General features: G+C 45.1%; 1 protein-coding gene across 1 annotated transcript in view; it reads left to right on the top strand.

The window, feature by feature from the left end:
• CLMP (CXADR like cell adhesion molecule) overlaps nucleotides 1–24,519 on the top strand; it is a 135,411-nt gene that overhangs the window by 78,265 nt on the left and 32,627 nt on the right. Inside the window, exon 2 of the mRNA XM_003734128.7 lies at nucleotides 18,025–18,182. Within this exon, the coding sequence (XP_003734176.1) occupies nucleotides 18,025–18,182 (158 nt within the window). The remainder of the gene's footprint in view (nucleotides 1–18,024; nucleotides 18,183–24,519) is intronic.

The raw sequence follows: 24,519 nt of genomic DNA, 5'->3' as shown, positions 1-24,519 counted from the left end.
CACTTAAATGAGTCTTTAGATTAAAAGGCATATTGGTAATTCCAGCACTTTGGGAGGCAGAGGCGGGTGGAACACCTGAGGTCAGGAGTTTGAGACCAGCCTGGCTAATATGGTAAAACCCCGTTTCTACAAAAATACAAAAAATTAGCTGGACATGGTGGTACGCACCTACAATCCCAGCTACTTGGGAGGCTAAGACAGGAGAAGCACTTGAATCCAGGTGGCGGAGGTTGCTGTGAGCAGAGATCGTGCCATTGCACTCCAGCCTGGGTGACAAAGCCAGACTTGGTCTCAAAATAAAACAAAATAATGTGAGACATAAAATGCATATGAACTGGTAGGAGGGAAACTGAGGGCCACATGTGTGAGAGAGACTTACTTTTCACTGTATACTATTTTGTTCTGTTTCAGTGTTTATCATGTACTTACATTACATTATTCAAAAAAATGTTTAAGGCTGTTTAAGGGATGCTAATAATTAATTAGATTTGTGAATCACCCATCTTAGATACTAAAGTACTCGGGTGATTTATTGTTCTTCATTACCCCGCGTAACCATGAAGCACACCAAGTCTACAAGAAAGGTGGTCAGCTAGAACTGGTTTGCTGCTCTGATGAAAATGCAAAGATCGGCTATGTGCAGTGGCTCACGCCTGTAATCCCAGCACTTCAGGAAGCCAAGGCGGACGATCACCTAAGATCAGGAGTTTGAGACCAGCCTGCCTAACCCCATCTCTACTAAAAATACAAAATTAAGGCCAGGTGCAGTGGCTTACGCCTATAATCCCAGCACTTTGGGAGGTTGAGGTAGGCAGATCACCTGAGGTCAGGAGTTCGAGACCAGCCTGACCAATATGGTGAAAACCCGTCTTTTAAAAAAAAAAAGTAACAAAAAAAATACAAAATTAGACCAGTGAGGTGGTGCATGCCTGTAATCCCACCTACTCAGGAGGCTGAGGCAGGAGAATTGGTTGAACCCAAGAGGCGGAGGTTCCAACGAGCCGAGATTGCACATTATACTCCAGCCTGGACAACAAGAGTGAAACTCCGTCTCAAAAAAAAAAAAAAAGAAAGAAAGTAAATGCTAAGATCACCTGGAAGACAATCTCCTGGCAGGACAAACTCAGCACTCATAGTTAGGTCATTTGAGTGAATACATGAGTGAATAAATGAATACATGAGGGTGAGGCAGCCATTTGAGTCATTTGGGTGTGAATGAGGGACGGGAAGAAAGAAAAGTTAGGGGAAATGACTTGGCATTACAAATCCTCCCTTGCTGAGACATGACGTTTTCGGCTGGGATATAAACTGGGTATAGGAGCCAAATGGCAATGCCAGGTCTATTCTTGCCTCCTTAATGTGAGAAGCGGAAGTCTGGTTTAGCCCATTTATCTGCATACCATCATTAAGTTGCATATAGATCGAGGCCCAGATTTCTAATTGCCCTGATCTGTCTCTGGGAGAAAATGAAGCTCCTAGATTTCCTTTGTCAAGCACAAGCTAAGTTTAATCATAGTTCTGCTCACACATTTGATGTAAGAAGCAGATTAAAGTTTATTGCAGTCTTGGCTGGGCATGGTGGCTCATCTCTAGTAACCCTAGCACTTTGGAAGGCCAAGGGGGCAGGAGTTCACCTGAGGTCAGGGGTTTTGAGACCAGCCTGGCCATCATGGTGAGGCCTTGTATCTACTAAAAATACAAAAAAAAAAAAAAAAAAAAGAATTAGCAGGGTGTGGTGGTTCTCACCTGTAATCCCAGCTACTTGGGAGGCTGAGACAGATAAAATAACACTAAACTACAGTTCTCACTTATGCTGCCTAATAAAACTCAAAATAGGTATGAAAAACAATTGTGAAATCTGAAAAGTGCTATGCAAATATAAAAGTGTTCGTGTCAAGCTTATTACATTTCTATAAAACAAAGAAGAATTCATGTCATAACCTACTCTTACGTGATGTTGTGGTTACCAAAGAACTAGTGAACTGTGAAAGCATTTTTAATTCTATAAGAAGGCAATGATTGTCATTGTGAGATGGACATATATGGATAATTTTTGCAGAGAACATATGTGGATAATTTTTAAGGCTTTATTATTTTATTTTATTTTATTTTTTTTCTTTTTGAGATGGAGTTTTACTCTTGTTTCCCAGGCTGGAGTGCAGTGGTGGGATCTCAGCTCAATGTAACCTCCACCTTCCAGGTTCAAGTGATTCTCCTGCCTCAGTCTCTCAAGTAGCTGGGATTACAGGCACCTGCCACCATGCCTGGCTAATTTTTTGTATTTTCAGTAGAGCCAGGGTTTCAACATGTTGGCCAGGCTAGTCTCAAACTCCTGACCTCAGGTGATCTGCTCCCCACCTTGGCCTCCCGAAGTGCTGGGATTATAGGTGTGCGCCAGTGAGCCACTGTGCCAGGCCATTAAGGCTTTATGGCCTTAAGTGTGTGGTAGGCAGCCTCTAAGATTGCACCTAAAAAAAGATTGTACCTAATGATTCCTGCCTCTCAATATTCCCCTCTCCTTGAGTGTGGGCTGGAATTATTGAATTGCTTATAACAAATAGAATATGGCAGCAGAGATTAGACGTCTCCTCTGAGACATCTCATCTTGTGCTCTTTTTTCCATCACTTACCCTGGGGAAAGCCAGCTGCCATGTGGTAAGGCAGGCCTGTGGAGAGGTCCATGTGGTGAGGATTGAAACCTGGTAGTAACCATGAGCAAGCTTGAAGTAAATCTCCCTTACCTCATGCAAGCCTTCAGATGAGACTACAACCCCATCCAACAGTTTGTATCTCATGAGAGACCCTGAGTCAGAGCCACCCAGCTAAGCCATTCTCAGATTCCTGACCCACAGAAACTATGAGATAATATGTTTATTGTTTCAAGCTGCTAAGTTTTGGGACAGTTTGGTATGCAGCAATAGATAATATAAAGTATAATACACATACGGAAGAATGCACCATCATAAATGTAGAGCTCAATGGATTTCATGAAATGGTCACACCCAAGTAACAATCACCCAAATCAAGAAATAGAACTTGCACCTTGGAACACCCCCCATCCACCATGTTCCCTTCTATTCGCTACTGCTTACTCCAGGAGTAACTACTATCTAGACTTCTCACAGCACAGATTTTTTTCTGTGTCTGTACCTTGGAATCATATAGAATGGGATCCTGTAGAATGTGTCTACTTACTTTTGATCAGCATTACATTCATCATATGTAGTTCTGAAAGCCCACTGTAAAATGCCATTGTTTAATCATAATATTTAATCTATTCCAAATAAGCATAAAGAAGACTGTGAGTTCATATATATGTAAAAAATGGTAGTCTAGGTAAAGAAAAATTGAAAACATTTCTAGGCCAGGTGCAGTGTCTCACAGCTGTAATCCCAGCACTTTGAGAGCCCAGGCAGGAGGATTACTAGAGCCCAGGAGCTGGAGACGAGCCTGGGCAACACAGCAAGACGTTGTCTCTACCAAAAATAAAATTTTTTTTAATTCCAGGCATGTTGGTGCCCACTTGTAGTTCCAGATGCTCAGGGGGCTGAGGCAAGAGGATTGCTTGAGCCTAGGAGCTTGAGGCTGCAGTAAGCTATGATCACGCCACTCACTGCAGTTCAGCCTGGGCAGCAGAGCAAGACTCTGTCTCAATATATATTTGTATATGACAAAGAGTAGAAAACATGTTGATGAAAGCTTTGAGGGGACATCAGAGCAAAAAAAATTTTGTTAGCTATCTATACTGGGTAGCAGTCTCATGTACTGTTCAGGGTATAGGTCTTGGAGTTAAAATGGCTGGATTAGAATAGTGGCTCATTTCCTCGTGATCTGTGTGATCTTGGACAAGTTAATCTTTCTGCATTTCAGTTTCTGCCTGTAGAATGAAGATAATAGTGCTTACTTCACAAGATTATTGAGAAGATGAAGAAATGGAAATGAATGTAAATTAAGTAGCAATGCTTTGCACATAATAAGTGCTCAAAAATTACTATGATTAAGAAGTGTTTCATTTGTGGGGCTTAAAAATTATAGGATGCCAATAATTTGTAGGATGCCAATGTACTATCTGATTTTTATCATGTAGGAGGTGATTTTCCTGTGAGCAGAAAATGCAGGGCTGGGAGTGGTGTCTCACGCCTGCTAATCCTTGCCCCTTGGAAGGCCAAGGAGGAAGACTTGCTTAAGCTCAGGAGTTCAAGACTACCCTGGGCAACACAGTGAGGACTCCCATCTCAAAAAAAAAAGGAAGGAAGGAAGGGAGGGAGGGAGGGAGGGAGGGAGGGCGGGAGGAAATGCAGCTCCCTCAATTCTTTGTTTCACGGCTCTTCTGTCCCTCCTTAGGGAAAGTGAATGAGAGGAGCAGGGATGAAGTTCAAACCAGTCATCTTCTCTTTGTTATTAGCTTTGATAGGACAGTGGAAGGGGCAGGATAAGACTAAAGGCTGAATTGAGGCTTCCCGTGGATTTTAATTATCAACATGATCTCAATTCTTCATGGCCATGGATCCCTCACAATTGATTATTTTACTTTTCATAGTAAGTCTGGGTCTATTTTTAATCCCCCCCACCTCTGTTCCAATCTCTCTGGCGAAGGTAATAAAAGATTTAGATTTAGAAAGTGACTTCGCATTTGGAATGAGACGGCAACTATAAATAGATATGTCAATGAAATGGGCTAGCGTGGGATCCAACTCTCTGAGAGTCTTGGAATCAAAGGCACACATTCTTGCCTGATCTGTGTATTGGCACAGGCACTCTTGCCAGGCTCTCCAAAAAGGTGTGTGTATGTGTGTTTCTGTATGTGTAGACTTGAATGCACGCCTGGAACATACACAAGCATATCACCAAGGACAGAATTTGGAGAGGTAGCTGCTACATTTCTGAATGGTGGCGTGATCTTTGTGGACCCAACTGTTATCCTTACCCTGACAATTATTACTGGAGAAATCAACACAAAACATTACTCCCAGATAGTCAAGCCCCAGGCTGTAGAATAGCGGCACAGTTTCCATGCTAAGTACATTATGTTACTGATCATCCTCCTTCCCACCACCAGACTTTGAGAACCCATCAGGACAAAGGGTACAGTGATGTTCCAATCTGCCAAACGTGGAGGTCAGCTTCGCTTCTGGTTTGCTAATCACTAAGGCTGCCATTCAGTCTGGAATGTCATCGCCTGCCACGGATAGCTGCTAAAATTCTAACCTACTCTCCAAGGCCTGGAATAAATATTTATTTTACTATGAAGCCACCCCTGATAACTTTAGTGATCTTCCTCCTCTAAATTCCTAAAACAGTTCGAATATTATGCAATACTGATGATTGTACACTGTCTTAAAATGGGTGCCTGTTTTGTTTCTCTGTTTGATTGTGATCTCTTGACAGACAAAAGGCAACGTCATTAATCTCTGTATCCTTGGTGGCACCTAGGACGGTAACAGGTGCTGCTCACATTTATTGAACAAATATGCACTCCAGGTTACTCACCTCTGGGTGTCAACTATTTTGGCAATGTACCTGCTAATTTGTGGCACACAAAACTGGAAGCATAAGGGGTGTTTGTTTAAGGAAATGTCGTAGCAATCAGTATCCCTGAATATGTTATGATATACAATAACTAAAAATTGGATACTACAGACCTGTCAAGATCTTGGAATTGTTTTGCTATGATTTCAGACTCCCAGTGGCAATAAGAGAATAGAACTAACTTGATACATTTCAGCTAACTAATTTTGAACATAAAATTGGCCTACAGATGGCAGAGTACTGCGGCTCAAGCCTGTAATCCCAGCACTTTGAGAGGCCAAGGCAGCTGAATCACCTGAGGTCAGGAGTTTGAGACCAGCCTGATCAACATAGCAAAACCCCATCTCTTTCTTTTTTCCGTTTTTTTTTTTTTTTTGAGACGGAGTTTCGCTCTTGTTACCCAGGCTGGAGTGCAACGGCATGATCTCGGCTCACCGCAACCTCCACCTCCTGGGTTCAGGCAATTCTCCTGCCTCAGCCTCCTGAGTAGCTGGGATTACAGGCACGTGCCACCATGCCCAGCTAATTTTTTGTATTTTTTAGTAGAGACGGGGTTTCACCATGTTGACCAGGATGGTCTCGATCTCTTGACCTTATGATCCACCCACCTCAGCCTCCCAAAGTGCTGGGATTACAGGCTTGAGCCACCGCTCCCGGCCCCGTTTTTTTTTTAAAGGCACTTCAGTAACTACGAACAAGTCGTGCAAAATCCCATCTCTATTAAAAGCACAAAATTAGCCAGGCATGGTGGTGGTGGGTGTCTGTAATCCCAGCTACTCAGGAGGCTGAGGCAGGAAAATCACTTGAACCCAGAAGGCAGAGGTTACAGTGAGCTGATACCACACCACTGCACTCCAGCCTGGGCAACAAGAGCGAAACCCCATCTCAAAAAAGAAAGAAAGAAAGAAATTGGCTTGAAGGCAAGATAGTGACCTAGATGACCTTCTGTGGTCCTGCCCAAGCTTGAGATTCTGCATTATATATAGTCAGAGCATTCCAGGATTCTGTAAGTTACTGGCCTAGAACAAAGACTAAACTTCAAGATTGAAAGGGCCTTAAGAGTTCTTTTGCCGGGCGCGGTAGCACGTGCCTGTAGTCCCAGCTACTCGGGAGGCTGAGGTGGGAGGATCGCTTGAGCCCAGAAATTCTGGGCTGTAGTGTGCTATGCTGATCAGGTGTCCACACTAAGTTCGGCATCAATACGGTGACCTCCCAGGAAGGGGGGACCACCAGGTTGCCTAAGGAGGGGTGAAACGGCCCAGATCAGAAACAGAGCAGGTCAAAACTCCCGTGCTGATCAGTAGTGGGATCGCACCTGTGAAAGGCACTGCACTCCAGCCTGGGCAACATAGCAAGACCCCATCTCTAAAAAAAAAAATAGAGTTATTTTGCCAATTCCTTAGTCTCCCTGAAACCATTGGGGCAGACTTGTTCCTTCCCTTGTTGCCTTTTCTTATTAACTATCTAAATGCCATAGTTGACCGCATCTGATAAACTGATTTGTTTCGTAACAAATTTTCCAATAAAAATAAGTTTTTTCCGAGGCAGGGGGATCACTTGAGGCCCAGAGTTCAAGATCAGCCTGGCCAACATGGTGAAACCCCATCTTTAAATAAATAAATAAAATGAGTATTTTTTGGTCTTAGACAAACAAAGTAAACATCTGTTTCAGTTGGAATAAGTTAAAACATTAATCTTAAGTTATCAAAATAGTGTATGTTTCTATTTCCTGGGAAAAGTTCCTCTCAAATGCCTAACACATTTGCTAAGGTTTTCATTTTTTCCATGGACCCTTGAACATTAAATGCACGTGGTTGGAAATTTAGCACATAACCATAAATAGGAGCAAGCTTAAATCCAAAGTAGTCTGCAATTCTTTGTCCATTATAATCCTTGTTACTAACAATAACCACCTTAAAGGTGAGGTCTGGCGAATCCGCCATAAGTAAATTCTGCCCCCTTGTGGATTAAAATAGTAAGAGAAAGGAAAGAAAGTATAGTTGCATGGGCCAGCTCCTTTCAGTTCTTTGAAAGAGCCCTTCAACAATCTTGAAAAGTCATGTTAATAATGGAACAAAACTATGGCCAGGCGCAGTGGCTCAGGCCTGTAATCCCAGCACTTTGGGAGGCTGAGGTGAGCAGATCACCTGAGGTCAGGTGTTCGAGACCAGCCTGACCAACATGGTGACACCCTATCTCTACTGAAAACACAAAAATTAGCTGGGCGTGGAGTCGTGCATCTGTGATCCCAGCTACTCGGGAGGCTGAGGCAGAGAACTTCTTGAACCCAGGAGGCGGATGTTGCAGTGAGCTGAGATCACGCCACTGCACTCCAGCATGGGAGACAGCACAAGACTCCATCTCAAAAGAAACTTTTTTTAAGAATTTTAAAAAAAAGTACATTTACCTCCATTAAATGTTTTCTTGCTTTGGCTCAGGATCCTAGACAGCAAGATAATTATATACCTCAGGTATGTCCAACCAGATTAGCTCTGCTACCTAGCTCTGTGCCGTTCACATTTACAAACATGGTCTGTTTCCAACCTGCCAGTTTCAAGGTAAAGACAGTCATCTTTGGTGTGGGGAAGAAAAAATAATAAAAACTAGAGGTGAGCTATCAGCAGTGTGGCCTCGGCTGTGTGGTCAGCCTCAGCTTTCTCTTCTCTAAAAGACAGTTGATAGCATTGGCTCTCTTGTGCTCACATTGATAACAAATGATAACATTTTAGTCATGGGTTCACAGGAGATTGTGGCAGTTGAATCACTTAATTGTTCATTGTTAAATTAATATAAGGTATCAATGATCTGCTTTAGAAGGATTTGAGGGAGTGGGAGAGACTGTCATCACCTTTGTATTCTTAGCACCAACCCGCCTGATAGGTAAAGAGCTCAATGCAGTTTCTTAATATGAATAAACACAAGCAAAGTTCCTATTGAGACGGTTTTTTCACAGAGAGGAAGGGAGGCAAGTTAACCTTTTTTTTTTTTTTTTTTTTGAGACGGAGTTTTGCTCTTGTTTCCCAGGCTGGAGTACAATGGCGGCTTATGGCAACCCCCGCTTCCCAGGTTCAAGTGATTCTCCTGCCACAGCCTTCCAAGCAGCTGGGATTACAGGCATGCACCACCATGCCTGGCTAATTTTGTATTTTTAGTAGAGATGGGGTTTCTCCATGCTAGTCAGGCTGGTCTCCAACTCCGGACCTCAGATCTGTCCACCTCAGCCTCCCAAAGGACTGAGATTACAGGCTTGAGCCACCGCCCCTAGCCAAGTCAACCAATTTTAATCAGCTTATGTTTAATCTGAAAACTTCTCCAAATATCTTCCATCAATGCCAGGTTCTCCCTTTTCCTCCTCTTCTTCCCTCCCACTCTCCTCCTTTTCCCTTCTTCCATCCCCCACCTCCCTTCCTCTTCCCTTCCTTTCTCCCTCCTTCTCCATCCTTTCCCCATCCTTCTCCTCCCCCAAAACCAACCCACAGGCTGGAAAGGAGACAGAAGCTCAATATCTGGCCCCCTGACTGAAGCCCAAAGCTCAGGCTGCCACTTGGGTCCTGGTATCCACCCCTCTAATTTCAAGGATTCTAGGAACAAAGATCCCCTTTGGAGGGGTGGGAGGAAATAACTAGGCACGGTATTGATTCCCAGATGCCTGAAATTCCACTGATAACTTGCAAGCTTCATTCCTTTGGCTTTAGGCTTTAAACTGTTTAAATACCAAATATATGTTTGTATTTGAAAAGGCAGTAAAAGTAAAACGTCAGGCATTTAGGAGCTCATAATACATACGGTCTTCCTCTTCTGAAGACTCTCATAAAAGGAGCAGACTAGAGAGATCCTGGGTTTGGGCTGGGTGTGGGATTCAGAAAGCAAATGGCAGAGGAACTGCGCTAGTTCATGACAAGGGAGACTAGGGGAAGCTGACGGGAGAGGTCAGGTGGTGCCGTTAGCTTCCAGGTGCTCCCTCAGAGGCTTTTCCCTCCCTCTGAGCAGTGAAAACATGTCTGTCTCTCCAGAGCCACCTCCGTCCTAACTCACTGCCGTCTTCCTTAATCACTCGTCAGGAATGACCTTCTCTACAATATTATCGGTTTTCTTGGGTGTGCTAATATCATATGGCTGTGAGAGATAACATGCTTATTTTTAGGAGATGCGCACAGAAACATTTACACTTAGTGTCTTGCCATCCACAACTTGATTTCAGTGGGTGCAACAACAAAAAAAAAAGAGAGAGGAGAGAGAATGCAAAAGCCAGCAAATATAGCCAAATGCTAACAGTCATCAAAAGCACAATGACTTCCAAACTTTTCACAAGCCTCGTTTGCCCACGTGGTATGTTTTCTGGTTTTCCCTGTCTTTCAAAATACAGTAAGGTGGTGGCTCATGCCTGTAATCCCAGCACTTTCAGATGCTGAGGCGGGAGGACCTCTTGAGCTCAGGAGCCTGAGCAACACGGTGAAACCCTGTCTCTACAAAAGAAATTTTGGGCCAGGCATGGTGGTTCATGCCTGTAATCCCAGAACTTTGGGAACCTGAGGTGGGCGGATCATGAGGTCAGGAGTTCGAGACCAGCCTAGCCAACATGGTGAAACTCTATCTCCACTAAAAATGCAAAAATTACCTGGGCATGGTGGTGTCCACCTGTGGTCCCAGCTACTCTGGAGGCTGAGGCAGGAGAGTTGCCTGAACCTGGAAGGCGGAGGAGGTTGCAGTGAACCGAGAGTGCACCACTGCACTCCAGCCTGGGCAACAGAGGGAGACTCTGTCCAAAAAAACAAAACAAATTTTTTTTAGGTTGGGCTCGGTGGTTCATGCCTGTAATTTCAGCACTTTGGTAGGCTGAGGTGGGAGGTTCGCCTGAGGTCAGGAGTTCAAGACCAGCCTGGCCAACAAGGCAAAAGCCCATTCCTACTAAAAATACAAAAATTAGCCAGGCATGACGTCGTGCGCCTGTAATACCAGCTACTCAGGAGGCTGAGGCAAGAGAATCGCTTGAACCCCTGAGGTGGAAGTTGCAGTGAGCCGAGATCACGCCACTGCATTCCAGCCTGCGTGACAGAGTGAGAATCCATCTAAATAAAAAATAAAAATAAAAAATTTAATTAGCCAGGCATGGTGGTGACAGCCTATAGTCCCAGCTACTTGGGAGGCTGAGGTGGAAGGTTCACTTGAGCCCAGGAAGTTGAGGCTGCAGTGAGTTATGATTATGCCACTGCACTCCAGCCTGGCCGACAGAGCAAGTGAGTCTCTCTCAAAAAAAAAAAAAAATGCAATGAGTACAATTATTAATAGTAGTTGTCATTTGCTGAGTGCCTACTACATACCATGTGTCAGTACTAGACACTTTCATACATCATATATAATGCTTACAATAACTTCCAAAGTTGATGTTTTTATTTTCCTTTTACAGAAAAGTAAACAGCTCAGAGCAGTCAGGGAATTCACTGGTCTTACAGCCACTGCTTAAGTCCAGGCATCTCTGATGCCAAAGCTCATGCTCCTTCTATTGCATCATGCTGTCTCTTGAATTGCATATAGTGTTCCATAAACAATCTGGAAGGCAGGCACACACACACACACACACACACACACACACACACACCCCTCCTACAGAATTATATATGTAGCTGGGGTCAAGGGGAAACTTTCTGTTTGCCTGCGGAAGTTTCATTGGGAAGTACTGAGAAGAGGCAGATTAATAGGAGAAAACGCATACAAATGTATTAACCTGTTCGGGGGTGTCCGATCTTTTTGCTTCCCTGGGCCGCAATGGAAGAAGAGTTATCTTGGGCCACACATAAAATATACTAACACTAATAATAGCTGATGAGCTAAAAAATAAAGTAACGTAAAATCACAGTAAAAATATCATAATGGCCAATCATGGTGGCTCACGCCTATAATCCCAGCACTTTGGGAGGCCAAGGGGGAGGATTGCCTAAGATCATGAGTTCAAGACAAGCCTGGCCAACATGGTGAAACCCTGTCTTTACTAAAAATACGAAAATTACCGAGTGTAGTGACATGACCCTGTAGTCCCAGCTACTCAGGAGGCTGAGGCAGGAGAATCGCTTGAACCCAGGAGGTGGAGGTTGCAGTGAGCCAAGTTGGTGCCACTACGCTTCAGCAAAGATGACAGAGTGTGACTCTGTCTCAAAAAAAAAAAAAAAAAACTCATAATGTTTTAAGAAAGTTTATTAATTTGTTTTGGGCCATATCCAAAGCTGTCCTGGGCCACATGTGCCCCACAGGTTGCAGATTGGACAAGCTTGGGTTATGTGGGAGCCTTCAGAATGAAGACCCAGAGTTACAGGGGAAATTGTCCATTTTTATGCTGAGGTTTGACAAAGTAGGGACAGCCATGTAGAAGTATGTTTGGACAAGGCCGGGCGTGGTGGCTCAAGCCTGTAATCCCAGCACTTTGGGAGGCTGAGGCGAGTGGATCATGAGGTCAAGAGATCAAGACCATCCTGGTCAACATGGTGAAACTCCGTCTCTACTAAACATACAAAAAATTAGCTGGGCATGGTGGCGCGTGCTTGTAATCCCAGCTACTCAGGAGGCTGAGGCAGGAGAATTGCCTGAACCCAGGAGGCGGAGGTTGCAGTGAGCCAAGATCACGCCATTGCACTCCAGCCTGGGTAACAAGAGCGAAACTCCATCTCAAAAAAAAAAGAAGTATGTTTGGACAAAAAGGGTCTGATCTAGGCTGGGTGCAGTGGCTCATGTCTGTAATCCCAACACTTTGGGAGGCTGAGGCAGGTAGATCACTTGAGGTCAGGAGTTCAAGACCAGCCTGGCCAACATGGTGAAACCCTGTCTCTACTAAAAATACAAAAATTAGCCAGGTGTGATGGTGCAGGCCTGTAATCCCAGCCACTTGGGTGGCTGAAGCACCATAATCGCTTGAACCCAGGAGGCAGAGGCTGCAGTGAGCCAAGATTGCACCACTGCTCTCCAGCCTCGGTGACAGAGCAAGCCTGCCTCAAGAAAAAAAAATAGTTACTCCTGCCCATCTCTTTGAAGGTCTCAAAGGTTCAGGAGAATCTTTAAGAAAATGTAAATACCTTTTAGAGAGTAAAACTTTAGTCTTAACTAAGCATAGGCAGCAGTCATCTGAGAAAAAGTCCCTCCTAGCAGAGATGAACAGAGGAAGGCAACGAACATTTTAGCGGGAGATTCCTATGTGCTTTCACTGTGCTAGCTGCTTTCCTCAGTGTCTTAATTCCCATTTTGCAGAAGAAAACACTAAGGCTCAGAGGGTAATTCTCTCAAGCTCCCAGTGGTCCTTTGTTAAGTGCCTGAGGTGCATGCAAAGGCTCCCACTTTGGAAGAGCTTGCGGCTTCAGTGAAGGCTTCTGCCTATGCCTAAGGAGGCACTCCTTACCACTGCCACTGTTCAGCAGTTCTTCCCATAGGTAAATGCTGCAACAAGATACTAGCAGAGACTATTCCCTTACTTGCAGTTCTGCCACTAATTAGTTTTGTGACTTGACATCTCAATTCTCTGGGCTGCAATTTTCTCATAAGTTAAACCGATGATCTTTAAGCTCTTTTCTAACAAAGATGAATCTTCCAATCCCCACACGATTCAAGGCTAGCTATAGAGTGGTTGGACTGCCCCTTCCCTCTCACCCACCAGATGGCAGACACAAGCTCAGCAGCCCCCATGAGCACTGCTAAGCCTTGGAGTTAAAGACAGAGAAAAAAAAAAAAAAGACAGAGGCCAGGTGCGGTGGTTTACATCTGTAATCCTAGGACTTTGGGAGGCTGAGGCGGACGGATTATGAGGTTAAGAGTTCTAGACCAGCCTGGTCAATATGGTGAAACCCTGTCTCTACTGAAGATACAACAAATTAGCCAGGCATGGTGGCTCAGGCCTATAACCCCAGCACTTTGGGAGGCGGAGGTGGGCTGATCACCTGAGGTCAGGAGTTTGAAACCAGCCTGGTCAACACAGTGAAACCCTGTCTCTACTAAAAATAAAAAAATTAGCTGGTCGTGGTGGCACACACCTGTAATCCCAGCTACTTGGGAGGCTGAGGCATGAGAATCACTTGAACCTGGGAGGCAGAGGTCGCAGTGAGCCGAGATTGCACAACTGTACTCCAGCCTGGGTGACAGAGTGAGACTCTGTCAAAAAAAGGAAAAAAAAAATGGACAGAAGATCCTTTGGGCAATGTAAAAAAAGAAGGGGGGGGGGACAAAAAAGAAGAACCTTAGAAATCTGTAGAAATCTCAGTTGAAGGAAGCCTAGAAGTGCATGTGCTCCGATCTGTGGCTCCTGCCTTGATAAAGCCATTTGTATTCACTGAGGGGCTTCTCTGGCACTGCTGTATTTAATTCTGGATAAGGTATAAATAGAACTTGGCTGACTGTCAAAGCACACCACCCACCACAGTGTTCCGATCCTTTTGGGACATCAACCAAATCTGAGCCTTTGATTCCCTCTAGTGGCTTAAACTGGCAACTTTCGTAGCTGGTTCTTGGCATTGGTTATTGACTATGTAAGTATCTATTGTATGCACTAAATTGGTGCTGGGTTCTCTAGCTCTGCCTGGAGTGTAGGGCACTGGTTTCATTTAAGCATTTTTGTGTCCAATGGAAAGCAAACAGGGGTAAAAACCAGAGCCCCTTCTTACAAAGCTGCTTCTTACTAAGCTTAGCTTACTACAGTGCAAACCAGTGAATTTCCCAGCTGTTCTAAAGCTGCTTTATAGTGATTCTGGCGGCCAGGCGTGATGGCTCACGCCTGTAATCCAAGCACTTTGGAGGCCAAGGCGGGCGGATCACCTGAGGTCGGGAGTTCAAGACCAGCCTGACCAACATGGTGAAACCCCGCCTTAAAAAATAAAAAATAATAATAATAATACCCCGTCTCTACTAAAAATACAAAAATTAGCTGGGCATGGTGGTGCGTGCCTGTAGTCCCAGCTACTCGGGAGGCTGAGGCAGGAGAATTGCTTGAACCCAGGAGGTGGAGGTTGCGGTGAGCCGAGATCACGCCATTGCACTCCAGTCTGGGTAACAAGAGTGAAACTCCGTCTCAAAAAAAAAAATAATAATAATAAGTATAGTGATTCTGGGAGGATGGGTTATTATATGGGTTATTTCTGCCACTAAATGAGATTAGGACCTTGGGCTGTCTCTTTTACCCCTGCATCTTAGTTTGCTCATTGGTAAAAATGAACATGTGGGTTACACTCAAATAAATTCAACAAATATTAATTGAACACCTGCAGTGTGAAACCCTGGGCTGAGTACTACGGAAGTCAGCAATGAATGGTACTTGATCTCAAGGCACTTACCGGCTAATGGGAAAACCAGACATCACGAAAGCCACATAAAATTGGGAACGAGGAGGCGGGCATGGTGGCTCACGCCTTTAATCTCAGCACTTTGGGAGGCCGAGGCGGGTGGATCACGAGGTCAAGAGATAGAGACCATCCTGGTCAACATGGTGAAACCCCGTCTCTACTAAAAATACAAAAAATTAGCTGGGCATGGTGGCGCGTGCCTGTAATCCCAGCTACGCAGGAGGCTGAGGCAAGAAAATTGCCTGAACCCAGGAGGCGGAGGTTGCGGTGAGCCGAGATCGCGCCATTGCACTCCAGCCTGGGTAACAAGACGAAACTCCATCTCAAAAAAAAAAAAGAATGTGTGTCTCTAAGGGAGTCAAGAACTCTCTCTAAGAGACCACTTGTTCCCCAAGGTATTTCTGCACTTATAGAGAGCTCGGGTAGGATAACCTGTCTCTAGGGACGCCCTAAGGAGCAACCTGGAACCCAGCCTGTGACCTGGTATTGAAGCCTGTATGGGGAGGATGCCAACCCCTGCCTTCCTGTCTCAGTGGAAGGAAGAAAACTGTTCTTGTGGAATGAGCAGAGAAATTCAGGGACCTGAAACAGTTCAGTGCAGGCATACCGGATGGAACAGAAGTATTTCCAAGAGCTTCATTTAGAGGCACAAGACAAATGAAAAATGAAGAAATAAAGCAAAGCAGGGCTGTGACTTCCTCTAACGCAACAACTGAGGGTGGACACTATTTGGAGAGCTGTGTGAACATCAGCAGTGGAAAGGAAGGTGCTGTTGTTGGGGAAAGAACACGGGGCTGCCTGTTGGACAGATCTGGCTACCTTGCAACAGACTTGAATCCAGACTCAGTGCCACCCTCCCTAACTCACCCCCAAATAAAACACATAGTACTCCTGGCTTCCCCATCACTGCTACTGCAGTCACCATCCTACCAGTCATGCAAGCTTGAAAATGATCTTTCTTTTTTTTTGTTTTGAGAGGGAGTCTCGCTCTGTCACCCAGGTTGGAGTGCAATGGTGCAATCTCAGCTCACTGCAACCTCCCCCTCCTGGGTTCAAGCCGTTCTCCAGCCTCAGCCTCCTGAGTGGCTGGGATTACAGGTGCCTACCCACATCGCTGGCTAAGTTTTGTATTTTTAGTAGAGGTGGGGTTTCACCATGTCAACCATGGTTGGCCAGGCTAATACTAACTCCTGATCTCAAGTAATCTGCCCTCCTCAGCCTCCCAAAGTGCTGGGACTACAGGCCTGAGCCACAGTACCCGGTCCAATCTTCGCTTTTGAATCCTTTTTCTTTCTCCTCTAAGATCCAGTCAGTTGCTATGTTCTGTGGTTTTGACTATCACATGACCTCACAAATCCATCATTTGTTTTTTACTATCTTCACCACTATCCTAAGGCAAAATCTCTTACCTGGAAAAAATTAACATTGTTTTCACAAATGTATGTCTCAATATTTCCCTTTTCCTGTTCATTTGACACACAGCTCCTAAACTTTGTTCTTTTTTTTTTTTTTACTTTATTTTATTTACTTCACATCTCCTTGAATTAAACTATCTCTTTCTTAACCAAGAGATTACATTGTTGGGAGTGGTGGCTCACACCTGTAATCCCAGCAGTTTGGGGGGCTGAAGTGGGTGGATCACCTGAAGTCAGGAGTTCAAGACCAGCCTAGCCAATATGGTGATACCCTGTCTCTACTAAAAATACAAAAAAATTAGCTGGGTATGGTGGCAGGTGCCTATAATCCCAGCTACTTGGGAGCTAAGGCAGGAGAATTGCTTGAACCTGGGGAGCGCAGTTTGCAGTGAGCCAAGATCACACCACTGGACTCCAGCCTGGGTGACAGAGTGAAACTCGGTCTCAAAAAAAAAAAAAAAGGCCGGGCAAGGTGGCTCACACCTGTAATCCCAGCACTTTGGGAGGCCGAGGTGGGCAGATCACAAGATCTGGAGTTCAGACCAGTCTGGTCAACATAGTGAAACCCGCATCTCTACTAAAAATACAAAAAAAAACCACTAAACAAACAAACATAGCTGGGTGTGGTGGTGTGCACCCATAATCCCAGCTACCAGGGAGTCTGAGGCAGGAGAATCACATGAATCCGGGAGGCAGAGGTTATGGTAAGCCAAGATTGCGCTGTTGAACTCCAGTCTGGGAGACAGTGTGAGACTCTGTCACAAAAAAAAAAAAAGAAGAAGAAGAAGAAGAAGAACATGAGTTTCTGGACAACAGTGTAGTTTCCATGAGTATCATTTTCTTGGAAGCCTCTGCTAAGAGAAGACAGAAAGATCAAAAAGCAGTCGTGACCAGGCATGGTGGCTCATGCCTGCAATTCTAGCACTTTGTGAAGCCAAGGTTGCAGGATCACTTGAGCCCAGAAGTAACTTGGAACCTGGCATAATAACAGAGCAAGACCCTGTCTCTACAAAAAATTAGCCAGCATAGTGGCATGTGGCTGTAGTCTTAGCTTCTCTGGAGGCTGAGGTGGGAGGGTCACTAGAACTGGCGAGGTTAAGGGTGCAATGAGCTATGACTGCACCACTGCACTCCAACCTGGGCAACAGAGAGACACCCAATCTCTCAAAAAAAAAAAACAAAAACAAAAAAAACAGGCGGGTGCGGTGGCTCACACCTTTAATCCCAGCACTTTGGGAGGCTGAGGTGGGCAGATCACGAGGTAAGGAGTTCAAGACCAGCCTGACCAACATTGTGAAACCCTGTCTCTACTAAAAATACAAAAAAGAATTACCTGGGCATGGCGGCACATGCCTGTAATCCCAGCATCTCAAGATGCTGAGGCAGGAGAATCACTTGAACCTGGGAGGCGGAGGTTGCAGTGAGCTGAGATCACACCACTGCACTCCAGCCTGGGTGACAGAGTGTGACTCCATCACAAAAAAAAAAGTTGACATGAGCAATTTCATTGTTCATAAAGACCAAATAAGGTAAGAAAGACAGGCACTATTAGGAGGTAATCTGGGGTGGTTAAAGTAGACATGATGAATTCAGTTAACGGAGGAGCCAGTGTGAGAGCAGGACTTCTAGTACTCCTGGTTCAGGACTCTTCCAACACCTTGACATGCCCTTGCCCACAGGAACATCCCATAATTCTTTGTCATATTTGCTCCCCACATATTGCCATCTAGTCTCTGCGTTACTCATTAAAGATTTTCTTCTTCCAGTTTCCTACTATGTTGGAACCTTGGGGACTCACACCGAGATCAAGAGAGTGGCAGAGGAAAAGGTCACTTTGCCCTGTCACCATCAACTGGGGCTTCCAGAAAAAGACACTCTGGATATTGAATGGTTGCTCACTGATAATGAAGGGAACCAAAAAGCGGTAAGTAGACACCTGGCTGGAGTCCCTCCTCCTTCTTGTCCCCCTGCATTGGCCTTTCTTCAGTCTTCCAGTCTTTCAGGTTGGCTCTCAAAGAGCTAGAATTCCTTTTTCATCTGGCTTATACTTGAAATACTTTAGATAAAAAATCATAAAGAAGAAAGAGCATTGCTGGGCATGGTGGCTCACGCCTGTAATCCCAGCACTTTGAGAGGCCAAGGCGGGTAGATGACCTGAGGTCACGAGATCGAGACCAGCCTGGCCAACCTGGTGAAACCCCATCTCTACTAAAAACACAAAAATTAGCTGCAGGTGCCTGCAATCCCAGCTACTCTGGAGTCTGAGGCAGGGGAATCACTTGAACCCGGGAGGCAGAAGTTGTAGTGAGCCACGATCGTGCCACTGCAGTCCAGCCTGGGTGATAGAATGAGACTCTCTCTCAACAAAAAAAGAAAGAAAGAAAAAAGTATTCGGGGCCAGGCATAGTGGCTCACACCTGTAATTCCAGCACTTTGGGAGGCTGAGGTGGGTGAATCACTTGAGGTCAGGAGTCTGAAACCAGCCTGGCCAACATGGTGAAAACCCATCTCTACTAAAAATACAAAAAAATTAGCCAGATGTGGTAACATGCAATCCAAGCTACTCTTGAGGCTGAGGCAGGAGAATCCTTGAACCTGGCGGGCAGAGGTTGCAATGAGCAGCGATCATACCACTATACTTCAGCCTGGGCAACAAAGTAAGACTTAGTTTCCAAAAAGAATACTTGGGTTGTGAAAATAAGAGACTTGGTGTTCTTTGGGCGAGCCAGGACTATTAGAAAACCATCTGGTATTTGTGGAGGGAGGGAATATGCACTGTTAGTGTCTTTGCCTAAGAAGGAGACTAAATAGCCAATGATGAGGAGGAAAAAAAATGCAGACTAGGATGCAGTAGCTTTATTCCCTAGGCTTGTGGGCCAACCCGAAGCCCACTCTGGGAGGGCTGCTTCTGTTCTTCCTCGTAAATATTTATGACCCCTGTCTATGCTTCAGCCTTCACAAAGTCATGACTTCCAAGTAATAAGATTATGTGATATGACAAACAATGTATGATGCAGAGAAACAAGTACAGGACATGAAGGAAAATGTTTCACACATATCTAATTGGTGGAAAGATAATGATATTGGTTCTAGGGTGGAAAACTAAAGGAGCTGGCCCTGTGTCTTCAGTGCTCCAGTTGGGTTGGACCATGACAATCCCTGTGCTTCCAGCAATGTGAACAGAATTTGTAGTGCTTGGCCTCCTGAGGATCTGCTGGGTGGCCGCTGTGAGAGAAGGAGAGAATGAGCACTTGGGAACCTACTGTTATTATCCTCTGCCTTGTTTGCATTCAGCCACAGTAGCCTCCCTTACCAGGTTTTTTGTTTTGTTTTGTTTTGTTTTTGAGACAGAGTTTCCCTTTTGTTGCCCAAGCTGGAATGCAATGGCACGATGTTGGCTCATCACGACCTCCACCTCCTGGGTTCAAGTGATTCTTCTGCCTCGGCCTCCTGAGTAGCTGGGATTACAGTTATGCACCACCAAGCCCAGCTGATTTTGTATTTTTAGTAGAGACGGAGTTTCTCCAAGTTAGTCAGGGTTTCTCCATGTTGCTCAGGCTGGTCTCTAACTCCCTACCTCAGGTGATTCTCCCGCCTTGGCCTCCTAAAGTGCTGGGAATACAGGTGTGAGCCATTCTGACCAGCCCAGTACAGGTTTTCTAGCATAACTATTCTCATCCCCTTTACTCACTGAATTCTCTTTTTGTTATAAGTTTAATCATTAGGCCAGGTGCAGTGGCTCATGCCTGTAATCCCAGCACTTTGGGAGGCCGAGGCAGGCAGATCATGAGGTCAGGAGATCAAGACCATCCTGGCCAACATGGTGAAACCCCATCTTTAAATAAATAAATAAATAAATATTTTTTTAAAAAAAAGAAAAAAAAAAATTTAATGATTAAAAAATAATCTGTATGGTCAGGCGTGGTGGCTCATGCCTGTAATCCCAGCACTTCGGAAGGCCAGGGCAGGCGGATAACCTGAGGTTAGGAGTTCGAGACCAGCCTGGCCAACATGGTGAAACCCCATCTCTACTAAAAATAGCTTGGTTTGGTGGCCCATGCCTATAATCCCAGCTATTTGGAGACTGAGGCAGGAGAATCACTTAAACCCAGGAGGCGGAGGTTGCAGTGAGCTGAGATGATGCCACTGCACTGTAGCCTGGTTGACAGGTTGACAGAGCAAGACTCCATCTCAAAAAAAAGAAAAAAATTAGCCAGATGAGGTGGCACATACCTGTAGTCTCAGCCACTCAGGAGACTGAGATAGGAGGATCATTTGAGCCCAGAAGTACAAGGCTGAAGTGAGCTATGATCACACCTATGAATAGCTACTGCACTTCAGCCTGGGCAACATCCCTATCTCTAAATAAATAAATAAGAAGTTGTCAGGCCAGGTGCGGTGGCTTACACCTGTAATCCCAATACTTTGGGAACCTGAGGCAGGTGAATTGCTTGAACCCAGGAGTTCAAGACCAGCCTGGGCAACAAAGTGAGACTCTATCTGTATAAAAAAAAATTTTTAATTAGCCAGATGTGATGACACATGCTCACAGTCCCAGTTTCTTGGGAGGCTGAAGCAGGAGGGCAGCTTGAGCGCAGTAGGATGGCTTGAGCCCAGGAGGTCAAGGCTGCAGTGAGCTGAGATCACACCACTGTACTTCACCCTGGTCAATAGAGCCAGACCCTGTCTCTAAAAAAAACAAAAACAGGCAGGGCGAGGTGGCTGGCACCTGTAATCCCAGCACTTTGGGAGGACAAGGAGGGCCGATCACAAGGTAAGGAGTTTGAGACCAGCCTGGCCAACATGGTGAAACCCCGTTTCTGCTAAAAATACAAAAATTAGCTAGGCGTGGTGGCAGGTGCCTGTGATCCCAGCTACTAAGGAGGCTGAGGCAGGAAAATTTTTGAACCCAGGAGGCGAAGTTTGCAGCGAGCCAAGATTGCGCCATTGCACTCCAGCCTGGGTGACAGGGCAAAACTTCATCTCAAAAATAAGCAAACAAAAAAAAAGCAAAACAAAGAAAAAAGTCGTCCTTTGCTCTTCTCTATGTATACCACTAATTTTATAACATGGTTTATGCTGGGAGGAGCTAAGGTTTTCACTGAAAACGGATTTCAGTATTGCTATTAGTTTCACTTGCTTAAATAGCTGTCTGCGTCACCTCATGATATTGATATTGCTTGTCATTTTGTTCTCATACAGCAACATCCTAAGATACTATCTGTTCTCTGTAGAGCGAGGTCACCTTAACCTGAGTATATTTATTTTTATTTTATTTTATTTTATTTTTTGAGACAGAGTCTCACTCTGTTGTCCAGGCTGGAATCCAATAGTGTGATGTCAGCAAGCTCCACCTCCCAAGTTCAAGTGATTTTCCTGCCTCAGCCTCCTGAGTAGCTGAGATTACAGACGTGCACCACCATGCCCAGCTAATTTTTGTTGTTGTTGTCGTTTTTGAGATGGAGTTTCGCTCTTGTTACCCAGGCTGGAGTGCAATGGCGCCATCACGGCTCACCGCAACCTCCGCCTCCTGGGTTCAGGCAATTCTCCTGCCTCAGCCTCCTGAGTAGCCGGGATTACAGGCACGTGCCACCATGCCCAGCTAATTTTTTGTATTTTTTTTAGTAGAGACAGGGTTTCACCATGTTGACCAGGATGGTCTCGATCTCTTGACCACATGATCCACCCGCCTCGGCCTCCCAAAGTGCTGGGATTACAGGCTTGAGCCACCGCGCCCGGCTGTTGTTTTTTTTTGAGATGAAGTCTCACTTTGTCACCCAGGCTGGAGTGCCGCGGCGCCATCTCAGATCACTGCAACCTCCACCTCCTGGGTTCAAGCAATTCTCATGCCTCACCCTCCCAAGTAGCTGGGATCACGGGTGTGCACCATCACACCTGGCTAATTTTTGTATTTTTAGTAGAGACAGGGTTTCACCATGTTGGGCAGGCTAGCCTCGGAACTCCTGACCTCAGGTGATCTGCCCTCCTCAGCCTCCCAAAGTGCTGGGATTACAGGCATGAGCCACTGCGCCCAGCCTCTGAGTATGTTTATTTTAACAGTTTCTTGGTCAATCCTAGATTTGATACTCTCAGTTCTGAATGAAGTGATTATGAGCCCATGTTCCTGAAATAAAAATCCAAGAATTACTGATAGATTCTCTTCTTTTATTGCACTTGAGGCAGGTTCCTTAGGTCTTTCTGATTAGACCTGATCTTCAGCTTTTTTTTCTGCCCTCAAAGAATACATTTTGAGCAAGAATGCTGCTAAGTCAGCTTAGAGAAAATCCTCCACCCTTGGTATCTTATCATCCTGTCCTGCCTACAATAATAATCCTATCAAGCAGGTTCAGCCAGAAACCCCCTCAGCCCTGATGGTCCCTCTTAGTAATTTCATGACCCCCACCCTGCTCCTTGGTTTTTGTAAACTCCCCTTGTCCTTGCTGGAATCAGAATCAAGCCCAATCTCTGTCTCACAGTGGTCTTCATACCTATTACCATGTCCGTCTCCCCCTCCCCCACCTTGAATACAGCCTGTCTTACTATCTTTAGCAAGTTTTGGCTAGGTGAGGTGGCTCATGCCTGTAATCCCAGCACTTTGAGAGGCCAAGGTGGGTGGATTACTTGAGGTTAGGAGTTCAAGACCAGCCTGGGCAACATGGTGAGACCCTGTCTCTACTAAAAATACAAAAAAATAGCTGGGCATGGTGGCCAGCACCTGTAATCTCAGCTACTTGGGAGGCCAAGGCAGGAGAACAGCTTCAACCCAGGAGTCAGAGGTTGCAGTGAGCCAAGATTAAGCCATTGCACTCCAGCCTGGGCAACAGAGCAAGACTCAGTCTCAAAAATAAATAAATAAACAAGTTTCACTGGATAATTTTCTCATTAACAATTTCATGCAAGGTGGTGTGGCTCACACCTGTAATCCCAGCTCTTAAGGAGGCAGAAGTGGGAAGACAGCTTGAGCTCTGGAGTTTGAGACCTGCCTGGGCAATATAGCAAGACTCTTTTCTCCACAAAAAGGAAAAAAACCAAAAAACAAACAAAAAAAAAAGTGTAACTCCCCTCAAAGCAACAACCTCCCCCTTTTAAAAAATAAAAATAAAAAAAATTTTTTTAAATCAATTTCACACATCTGGCCAGAGACGGTGGCTCACGCCTGTAATCCCAGCACTTTGGGAGGCCAAGGCGGGTGGATCACCTGAGGTCAGGAGTTTGAGACCAGCCTGACCAATATGGTGAAACCCCATCTTAAAAAAAAAAAAAAATTCACACATTCAACTTTCACCCAAGTATTTTCATTTGAATTAAAGAAAAAATGGGCCAGGCATGGTGGCTCGTGCCTGTCTGTAATCCTAGCACTTTGGGAGGCCAAGGCGGGTGAATCACCTGAGGTCAGGAGTACAAGACAAGCCTGGCCATCATGGTGAAACCCCATCTTTATATTAAAAAAAAAAAAAAAAAAAAAAAAAAGGGGGCCGGGCGCGGTGGCTCAAGCCTGTAATCCCAGCACTTTGGGAGGCCGAGGCGGGTGGATCACGAGGTCAAGAGATCAAGACCATCCTGGTCAACATGGTGAAACCCTGTCTCTACTAAAAATACAAAAAATTAGCTGGGCATGGTGGCACATGCCTGTAATCCCAGCTACTCAGGAGGCTGAGGCAGGAGAATTGCTTGAATCCAGGAGGCAGAGGTTGCGGTGAGCCGTGATCGCGCCATTGCACTCCAGCCTGGGTAACAAGAGCGAAACTCCGTCTCAAAAAAAAAAAAAAAAAGAGTTGCTTGGTTATATAGCCAAGTGAATATAAGGGTTAGGGTTAGGATGTTAATTATTGATTTCAAAAAGCCACTGATATGGCTTTAAGCAGTCACAATTCCCAACTTATCTTTAGTTGATACTGTGAAGCAAGGATGTCCATTTATTTAATCATTTAAGTTATACAAATTTATTTAGCACTTACTGTCTGCCATGCTAGGCACCAGGATACAATAATGAAGACTTCATAGTCCTTTCCTTCTTAGAGGTTAGAGCGAAAAGACATTCAATAATTTTTTACAAAGATCCTGGCACACTGGCTAGTGTCTGTAATCTCAGCTACCCAGGAGGCTGAGGTGGGTGGAGTGCTTGAACCCAGGGATCTGAGACCAACCTGGGTGACACAGTGAGACCCTATCTCTTAAATAAAGTAATTAAATATTAAAAAAAAAAAAAAAAGGAGGGGAGGGGTAAGAAGAAAGGCAGGAACAAAGGAAGCAGTAAGTAT

The sequence above is a fragment of the Callithrix jacchus genome, chromosome 10 (assembly GCF_049354715.1).
Source record: "Callithrix jacchus isolate 240 chromosome 10, calJac240_pri, whole genome shotgun sequence".
In the NCBI taxonomy this organism is placed as follows: Eukaryota; Metazoa; Chordata; class Mammalia; order Primates; family Cebidae; genus Callithrix; species Callithrix jacchus.
The sequence above is the reverse complement of the archived record's forward strand: the minus strand, read 5'-3'. Positions and strand labels throughout refer to the sequence as shown.